This window comes from Excalfactoria chinensis, chromosome 6 (genome assembly GCF_039878825.1).
Source record: "Excalfactoria chinensis isolate bCotChi1 chromosome 6, bCotChi1.hap2, whole genome shotgun sequence".
Lineage (NCBI taxonomy): Eukaryota > Metazoa > Chordata > Aves > Galliformes > Phasianidae > Excalfactoria > Excalfactoria chinensis.
The window spans coordinates 21,041,508-21,052,033 of record NC_092830.1 but is presented as its reverse complement, the minus strand read 5'-3'; the positions used below and the strand labels follow the sequence as shown (position 1 = coordinate 21,052,033).

General features: G+C 39.1%; 1 protein-coding gene across 1 annotated transcript; it reads right to left on the bottom strand.

Moving 5' to 3' along the window:
• Positions 1 to 8,830: 8,830 nt before the first annotated feature.
• Positions 8,831 to 10,277, bottom strand: NPY4R2 (neuropeptide Y receptor Y4-2). Its single transcript, XM_072340600.1, has one exon. The coding sequence runs from the start codon at positions 10,275 to 10,277 to the stop codon at positions 9,144 to 9,146; it is 1,134 nt and encodes a 377-aa protein (XP_072196701.1). The 3' UTR covers positions 8,831 to 9,143.
• Between the last annotated feature and the right edge of the window lie 249 nt (positions 10,278 to 10,526).

The following is a 10,526-nucleotide window of genomic DNA, read 5'->3' as shown; positions in this document are numbered from 1 at the left end:
ATTCCTGAGAATATTAAAATAAGATAAATGGGTCAAGAGTTAGTATAAACTAATTCAGGAACACTCTGTGTATGCTATGGATAGAACAGTTATCTCTTGGAGAGCGGCAGCAGGCTTGGTACAACACAGACAAGGGGTTGGGGGACGGTTCTCTGGTAAATGCACTGTAAAAAATCTTGTACTGATTCCTAAGAAGGTGGCTTCAGGTCTCTAACGTGAAGTTGTGGTGCAGCCTTAATGCTTTTCTGTGCTGTGTACACCCACAGAGGTGCTCTAAGCCTCCATGCCCACCCAATTAAAGATTCAGCCCTAGCTGAAGAACTGGAGCTAGTGTTGTGTAAAGTGATACAGCAGTACCTCTTGAACACTGAGGTTTTAAGATGCGAGGATGGCAGGGCAATCAGAAGAGAGATGAAATTACTGGAAATATTCCCTGAAATAATGATTTATTGTGGTCTTCTCTGATTTTCCTGCTCACTGATAATTTGCCTGTTGACAGCTGTACATATACATGTCAAGTCAGTCTTTATCAGTTAACAGTTCTGAGCCTTTGAGGTTCCAGCTGCCTCCTTGTTTCTGCTCTTCTGTCACTGAGGCCAAAAAAACAATTTTAATAACTACATGTTTGTTCAGATTTGTTTGCCCAGCTCTCATTGCTTAGTAAGGGTCACTTAACATCTCTGCAGTGTTGTATAGGAAAAACTGAAAATTGAAGCTGTCCTTAGAGGAACTGAGACAACAGAACACAGCTATGCAAGCTGGAACACAAATGGCATGCAAAACACACAGTAGGAATTCTCCTTGTCACAGCTGTACTCAGAAATTATGATATACATTTGCAATAGCTACAGACCTTGGATTTACTACTCATTGGAGAGGAAAAGAAATAAACTTGATAGATTTTCTGCATTAGAACTTCCATGAGACTGTACTGTAACCCACCTTCTTGTGTTTTGTTCTTCTCAAGCTGAGGAAAGTCCATGCTGTTAATACTGCTAACGTAGGAATGGGACGTATTTGCTGAGAGTAGGAAAGATACTCAGCCCCAGTTGCAGGCTAAGTGCCTTCTGCTTTATCACTATATTGTCCATGTTGTCAATATGGTGCAATATTCTTCATTTCCTGTCTTGAAAGACCGTTCAGTTGTACCTACTCTTGTTAAACAGAGGTAGCATTTCACCCAGGGGCTGGCTGTGTATCAATCTTGGATAAAGTGGTTCCTTCTAAAGAAAGCTTTTGAAATGCTTTCTGTCTGAACAAAACTATGGGCCAGTTTTTATTACATGCTATTATTATAATTATAGGTTCTTCTGCTTAATCAGGATGTGCTTAATTAGGATAGCCATTTAATTGGGACATCTCCCAAGGAACCAATTTAGCTTAATGATATTAGTGCTATCTAATCAGGACAGGTTCAGGAGGAAAAAAGAAAAAGAGCATAAAAAAAAAAAAAAAAAAAAAAAAAGACCCCAGGAGGGAAAAAGATAAGCTGACATTTTGCTGGTTTGATGCATTTACTCCGTTCCCTGAAGGTTTTGGATACACTGAGCAGCTGAAGGGAAATCTCATTAAGGTTGTGGTGTTGTCTTGTTGTGAAAGTACCCAGCACCAAACTTGCTGATGTTGGTGGCCGCAAAGAAGCCTGGAAGATGAAGCCCAGGAACTTATATTGTTCCCCAGTGGATGAGAAACAAATCCCCTTACTGATGGTTTTGTGGGGCACGAGGCTGACTTAAGGACAGTTGGCTTAAGGAATCCCAGTCCCCAATGTTTTCAGTCCCTTGCTTGTTCCCATGCTGCAACATCGCTGTCTCTTTGGTTAATGCATTAGAGCATTAACTGGATCAGTGACAGGACAAGGTTTAAAATAACTTCTCTCTCTCTCTCTCTCTTTTTTTTTTTTTTTTTTTTTTTTTTTTTTTTTTTTTTAGAATGTTTGTGTGTTTTTCTTATTATTTTTAAATGCATATCAGTTCAGCTATCCATTTGTCAGCTCTCCTGGGAAGCATTGCCATGTCTCATGGAGTGATGAACAAGTGGATAGAGAGAGCTGGAAAGACACTGGCATAATTCAGGAACCCAACATAGTGTATAATTACATACTGACTTACATTGTCTCGCTGAAAGCAGGAATGGCTTTTACCTCATAGTAATTAAAGAACTCAAGCCTCAGTCTTCATCCAACTCTACCTCTTGGGTGCTTTCTATATGGGTATGCAGAAGCACATATGCCTCCTTCAGTGCACTTGAGTAGTGAGCTAACAGTTAATCAAGATAAACTGAAATTGCTTGAAAATACATCCAGCAATTTCTGCACAGGTATATACTCCTTGGAGGCTGCAAGAAGTGAACTCATTTAAGCCAAGTTAATTACAAAACCAAGTGACTCCCAGGAATGATGAATGTCCTAATTGTGTGGCTGCTGGTTATTTGGGTCACCTTGTGCAGCCCCATCTTCTTTTCAATGCACTTACTCCTGAAGACACAGGGCTGCAGTTTTCAGACTCATGCAGCTGGCAGCTGACTGGTTGATAAGTGAAGGGCTGTGCTTCACACCTGCTCAGCTGTGACCTTTGTTAGTAACCTTGGAGCTGCATTTGATGTTAGATTTCAATACAAAAAGTTCAATTAAAAAAAAAAAAATCAATAAAAAAAGTTTTAGGAACCTTCAAGGGTCCCCTTCTGGGATTTGGGTGCCTAATCTTAGAGCTCTGAGTTGAGTCACTTCTCTGCTGCACATGAAGTCCTATTGTGATTTGTAAATATCTATTAAAACATTTGCTGATGTTTTCTTCAATAGGTATTATAACTATTATTAAAAAAGAAGTTTGATAAAGAGTAGGTATTCCTTGGCAGTGTTACTAATTATTGGCCCTATAACTCTAATTAATTTGTTTAGCTGTAAAATAATGTTTAAGATTTCCAAGTATAAAATGTAGTATTGCTACTGATAAACACTCAAAATAAACATTGCGCTGCTTATTTTTGTTCTCTAACTATAATAACAGACCACTTAGACAAAAGAGAGTGTAGCCAGCCCAGCTGTTGGCTGAGTCATAGCAGCAGAGCCAATTAGTTTCCAGGTTTAAAAAACTTAAAAAATACTTTATGCAATCTTCTAGATGCAGGAGGCTTAAATCTGTTCTTTATACTCGCATATTGTCTGTACGCACAGATGCTCACTACCACATCTTTCCATAGAATCCAATTTCTAAAAAATGATGTTAAGAAAGAATCATAGAATGGTTGGGCTGGAAGGAACCTTAAAGGCCATCTAGTTCCACCTTTCCCTGCCATGGGCAAGATACCTGAAGTAAAGGCATGTTTCTTCTTACTGAACTTAGGAGAAGCTTATTAGCTATTTTGTGCTGCACAAAATCATAGCATCCAACTGCAGACCGGTCACAATTCTGCTTTCGTGGGTGCTCTACAGTCTTGGATGTGGATGCTTTAATGGATTATTTTAAAATATATATAATATACCGTACCTCTGATCCTGAGAAATGGTATGGTAATTATATATATGAATTCTGGAATGCTCTGCATGTTGTTATTTGAACTTTTTGTGGTTTGTGGAAAACTGATCAGTGAAAATAGTTTCAACCATAAAGCTGCCTTTGTTATCACTTACAGTTTAGCATTTGCAAGTTTGGAACAAAAACATTCATTTTGCAATACAGAGAATTGAGTTGGATCAAGACGTTGTTAGCAGATATGTTGCCTGTTGCTCTGAGTGCAGATAGAGTATTTTCCCTTGTTTCAGCTAGATAGGCCCCTTCTTCCTTCTCAGCAATGGTAAGGTGCTCCTTTGCAGTACATCTTTGCCTAAGTGTAAGCAATTCAGAATGCATCTTCACTGCTGTGAAACTTGCTTTTGCTATGCGGGGGGAATAAATTCATCCTGTTAAGATCCATTTTCATAGATTATTCCTGAGGGAAAGCAACAGTATTAACAGCCAGTAGGTTTAATAATCCCAACTGGTCTGCTGCTGATGATGAGATCACTTGGAGTGAATCTGTGCATGCCTACGAGCATTGTGCTGTGTGGGACTTCTGACACGGCTGGTGGAAATGTGGGCTGTTGTGAAAGGATTCTTCATAATCTGCAACAGTTTAGCTGAATTTCTGATGGATTGAATTAGATTCATGCTGAATTTCACGAGGAAATGGTGTGGTTGGATAACTTTGTCAACTTTAAGAAGTTTAGCCACAGTCATTCAGCTTCTTCTGTCTTTGTATCCCATCAGTCTTCCCAAAAAGCACAGGGCAGAGGGCACGTGCACATTACACTCCTCAACCAGTCAGTGCCGCTGCTGTTATTTTTAACGAAGCCCCCCATTTGAATGTATTTGCTGTAAGTTTGACAGAAATGCAGAGGATACCAGAACTTTCTGGTATTTTTCAGCTGTCTCTGTTTTTCAGAAATTGATCTTTAGGACATCAGGACCTTTTCTACTGTCTGCCTTTAAATGAAATAAACACTTGGTACATGGAATTATTTATAGTCATTAAGTAACCTATCAAGCAGATGAATCAGTGGCATTTACCTCACAGAGGGTGTAGCATGGGGTAAGTGCATTCTGCTTGCAGTCATGCTGGAATAAAATGGAATAAAGGCAATATATATGAAAGATGAAGCAGTGTTTGCCCACTAGCTGTTGACAGGGAGGCTTTGTATTCCCACAGTCTGGGTAGAGGACACAACAATTCATGAGCTACAATTATTGCATTTGAAGAGCAGATTTTTAGCTGGAGCCTTAGGGACATTGCCGTACGTTTATGGGTTAAAGTGCAAGTTTCATGTTCTGCATGTTATCATAGCTTGTGACTGACAAAAGCTATATTTCTAATGCAAGGGCTGTCTTGATCCTAGTAAAATTAAGCTGTACTTGCATCTGTGTTGTCCTACAGTAAAAATATATTATTATGTTGATGTCTCTGTGTCTAACATAACCCACCATATTTTGCCAGTTGATTGATGAAGAAACAACTATGCATTGCTATTTTTTTCTGTAGACTATGACTATATATATTTTATTTTATTTTTAATTTCTGGAAAGCAAACACAACCAACAACCCACAGGTGTTCAGTTTTATCGTGGGTTTCTGTCATACAATCTCTGTGCTGCTACTGGGCTTTAAGTTTATTGAGCTGTTGTTGGAAAGATAAGAATTGGATAAGATTAGAAATTCAGACTAAAGCCTAATTAGCATTGTCTGGCAGGAAAAACTGTTATACAAAAGCATAAATCTCAGCTGTATTCTGCTTATGAACTCTTCCTGAGTTCAAAGAAATGGCTTTGTTAAGCAAACTGAGATAGCAAGGGAAAGTCATAAAAGTGATACGGATGCTGATGTTTGTGAACTGTGAGCATGAATTATCTATGGTACTGAGCAACAGGTCAAAGTAAGAGTCTTATTGGGTGCTCGGGATGTGATGTCTTAACTTACTGTAGGCTCTTGGCAGTCTTGGTTGCTTCTGGTTGTGTTCGTGACTACAGTTTGGGGCAGTATGTTGCATAGGGCCCAGTCTCCTGAAATCTGCCAAGTCTGTAAAGGTGAGCTGTGTCCTGGCATCAGAACATTCAGGTGTCCCGTGCTGAATTTTTGATACCTGTCCTCTCCTCCTTAGTTGTCTGTGCTATACCACTGTCTGTCCTTGGGAGTAATGCATCAAGGTTTTAATCCTTCACATATTGATGATGCTTAGTATGTGTTTCTGCTTCTGTTTTCTTTACATAAATGCTATTTGAGCATTTCTGTACTTAATACTGTGATTATTATAATACCATTTTATAAAAGCCGAAACTGAGTAACACAGGCTGTAGAATTTTATTTGTTATTACTAGATTCTACAAAATGTGCTGCCTATGTAAGAGTAACAAGTTGATTTCCTGCTCTGAAGATCTTAAGATTTTTTTTAAAGCACATCACAGTTGCAGCATCAGTAAAAGCCTTCTTTTAAAAAATAGATGTTTTGATAAAGTCTTAAAATTGCATGAACTGATGATTTACGTTACTTGAGCATGTTTCCCCCATATTACCTTTGTAACTCAGTTGGAAGGCTTTTCAACAAATGTACTCAAAAGCATTGCTGTAGTACAGTGAACACAAAATTGGTCAATCTTTCTTAAATAGCTAACATAGATCACATTTACAAACAGGTAAAATATATATAAGCTTTCTTTTTATTGTCCTGTTACCTTTTTTCTGGGTCTAGAGACAGACTTTTCCCCTTGGTTGCATGAAAGCCTCAAAGCAACAAATGAAACAGCTTTAAAACTCCATGCAGATATGGTTATATTCAGCCTTGTGCTTTTGCCTTCAGTGGAAACAGGGAACTGTTGCTAGAGCTGTTCACAACAATGAATAGCATGCTTCTTTCTACTGCTTCTGTGCATAGCTACATTCTGCAAAATGAAGGAGTGGTGATAAAAGTACTGCTTGTGTTCTGGCTATTTGTGAGAGCATGATGCCCAGTATATAATCAAAGATGGAACTTACATGTGGCACAGGTAGTCAGCCCTTTGAAACTTAGATTCATTTTCTGGACTTACTCTGAAGTTTGTTTTGTTACCTGGGGTATCTTTAAGCAGAGTTTGGTGGGAGTTGGTGTCTATCTAGCACCAAGTCTATTAGTGATAAACAGTACTTGATTCCAGACTTGACAGTTCCTGTCTTTGCTAGAGGGAACCACATACCTGCTCATGTAAGTATAGATTGTTGTAAAATTTGGTTGGTTTGCTTTGCATGGGTACAAATGGCAGGGTGAGTTGCAGTCCAAAGAAGAGTCAGATCCTGCTGATACTTCTCTACAAAAACATTCTGATTTAGGTCATACAGCAAAGACATATTTTTTCTGAAAGGAAAAACTCTGAAGATAGCTGTTTCCATTTAAGAGAGTGATGCTTGAAAAAACTCCATGTGTAAGATTATACAACATAATCTTCTCTGTTAATGTTTAGCAGGATATTCTTACTATAGCTTGACATGCATTAGTTAGGTGCTGTATTTGTAACAAGCACATAAAACAGGCAGAATTACTCAACTAATTAGTTGTATCAGCTCTGCTTTCAGCTACAACAGAAAACTAAAAGACTTCTAATTTGGGGTAAGATAAAATTAGTACTCTTGTTCTGCATTTCTTCTAATGGGCTCAATATCCAGTCTAGAAATGACACTGCATACAAAGAACCAAAGAAAACAAGGTAAGTTTAAAAGAATAAATAAATAAATAAAAATGCAAGAAGGCCACACGAAAGAAGCAAAAATCTCTTGCCAAGAAATCAAAGAAGATGCAAAAGCAAATTACATGAATTCTCCAATTGATATATATGTGTTTTGCCCAGTTTAAGAAGTATGGCTATGTCAGAACACCTTCGTCCTTAAGACTCTACATGCAAGAATTCAAGGTCCAAACTCAAAGTTTTGCCACCAGTTTCTGTGCCCCAGCACATGGGTAAGTTTTAACTTCTGTTTTTGCTATCTGCAGCTGTGAATTCATTCTTGATGGCTCTTCTTACCCTATAGCTTACGAGCTTGCTCTTGTCTTCAGATGCTCAGTCCCAAATCCACATTGCCTGTCAAGACTGATCATCTTTCTAATTGGAGAACATCAGGTTAAGGGAAGATTTCTGCATTACTTTACATTAGATAGCTCCAACTCTGTGCAAACCCATTAACTACAATAAGTAATGACCAGCAATAAGTAATAACACAATTCAAGTTAGAAATTACCTTATTTGGACACCTAGTCAGTCTAATGCTAAGGTTAGCTTAAAAACACAGGACAGAGTACAGTTCCATATTTCTTTATTATTAACCTACTTCATTTTTAATAAACCTGATGGTGTCCTTTTAGTTTTTTGTGTTTTTTTTTTTTAATACAATATACTTCTCTCTCTCTCTCTTTTTTTTTTTTTTCTTTTTTTTCTCTTGTTTCCTCAGTATGAGCTTTGTTTGTTTCCTCAGCAGTCACTGAGCAATATCTCCTTGCTATGCTACTTATTTACATGTAGCTTGGCATTAAGATTTCTGTTTCCACCTGACCTGGATTTCAGTTATATATTCTTATTCAGTTCCATCTTTGTTGTTGCTGCCAGTGAGTGGAACTGGTGTCTGATATCAGCTTTTATGCTAATAGGAAATGGTATGCATGTGTATACTTATTTCTTTGGGACACACTCTGAAAAGACAAGGCTTCTTTGAACAGCTTTTCACACTTGTTCAGGATTTCTGAATTAGATGCAATTAGAGTACCAAGGAACTGATGAGTATTTTGCTGCTGAAGCACAAGTGAAATCTTGCTACCAAGGCATGGAAAAGCTCTAGTAACACAGTCACTTTTTCTCATCATGGTGTGCACTCCCAACATTGCAGAGCTTTGTAGCTGCCAGCAGCAGGAATTGTAAAACCAACCAGATTCATTTCCATGCAAATCTGCAACTGTTTTTTATTTGCTTGGAAACAGTGTTCTGCATCATGTCAATGTATTCCAAGAGCTTAATCCAGAAAGTAACATTTTAATTTACCACTGCTTCCCTGTAAGTAACTTTCATCTTCCTTGTTCTTTGCCCCAACTTGTGTGAGCAATGGCAATTTCCAAGCCCATATGACAAGAAGGAGAAGTTCCAGACTGACTTCCAGCTGTTTGATGCAAACTGGATTTGCTGAATACTAACTGTCAGTTAGGAAAGCACAAAAACTTATATTTACAAGTCTCTGTTCCACTGGTGTGACACCAGTGCATAAAAGGTCCTAATACTGAAAAATGAAGCCTTAGTGAATGCAGCTTTGGCAGCCTGCAGTGGTGAAATGGAATGCAAGAGGTTCTACCTCAGCCATGGTGGAGGTATGAACTTAGCTGATAGACCCAGTGTCAGCCTATGTGCACCACAGCTTAGCTATTGAGCTGGCAGAGCAGCTGTTTGTACACCAGTCTGCACCTCCTCCAAGTCACGAATACCTTGTGTACCCCAAGAGCTACTGAACGCATTTACTAACTTCCTTTGCTTGTTCTTCCAAAAATCAGGCAGCAGTGAGCTCCTGTTTGCGTTCCAGCTTTGGCATCACCAGTTGCTTTTATACCCGCAGGTGTGACTGATGTGTGGTGTTAGTACGACCTCTGAAGTGTTTTCTGCTGGCTAGATAGAATTATGTCTGCAACTCAATGACAGCGAGCCCTTGGAGACTTCAGTCTGCATAGTTGATAAAGGTAAATGATCATATTCTTCCATTGATGCAGTTACTGAATTATGCTGGCAGCTCAGAATCAGTGACTTCACTTCTTTTTTGAAGTTGCTATTGAGGAAACCATAGATGACAGGGTTGACACAGGTAGAAGCCATGGCTACCAAGTGGCACAATGAGAAGATCAGATTGTGGTGGCAAGGTGAAATGATCTTGTAATTCCAGTCCACGATGGTGTTGAAAACATGCAGTGGTAACCAGCAAACAGCAAAAGCAGCAACCATGGATGCTAACAAAATATTTATCCTTCTTAACTGAACTGCTCGGTTGCTGTATTCACTCTTCTCAAACATGTCCTTTCTCTTCTGTAAGCGTAAGTAGATACGCAGGTAGCAAAGTATAATGAAGAACAGTGGGATGCAGTATTGCAGAAGCAGTAGTGTAGTGGTGTAGATAAGCCTGTGTTGTTCAGAAGGCCATGAGTCAATGCATATGGCTTTGTCATAGGAAAAATTCATGATGTGTGAGAGCTGTTCATACAGATCATTAGACAAGATGGATGTGGTCAAAAAGGGCAGAGACATGAGACATGCTAAAGTCCAGATGACTCCAATTCCTAGATAGGCTTGGGAGATGCTTGGCCTCCAACCAGTTGGGTTTATGATCAGCTGGTGTCTTTCCAGAGCAATAAGGACAAGAGAAAGAATTGACACTGTCACAGATGTGCACTGTGTGAAAGAGGTCATTTTGCACATGACCTCCCCAAATATCCAGTAGTCCATCATGGTGTAAACAACAGTGAAAGGCAGGCAGACAAGACACATAAACAAGTCTGAAATTATTAGGTTGGAAATGAGGATGTTGGTGACATTGGTCTTTTCCTTCTGCCTGGCTATAACAGCAATCAGGCAGATGTTTCCCACAATGCCTAGAACAGTCTCCAAACTGTAAGAAGTGGCCAGAAAAACAGTAAGGTCAGTGACATTCCTGCACTGATTAGAAAGGTGTGAGGGGAAGCTTCGGTTTGAGCTCAAGTTCTTACTATTCAGGAAAGGAAAATCATCATTGACTGCCCTTGTCTTATTCATCCTGGACCCCAAACTGTTAATCCAAAAAGTTGATAACCAAATGCAGTCTGGGTCTTCTGGAGCTGGCCTAAAAAGTTATCTGCTCTATTTCACTGCAGAAGGTCCAGGTAGATCTGCAAAGGAAAGGAAAAAGATTGCTTAGTTATGTTACAAGAGATTAGTCAAAGGTGCCGTGGGGGAAAGTAAGGCAGAGAAGCAAGCACCAATAATTCTGTAGATCTTCAGCTCCTTTTCATACGGCTAATCAGA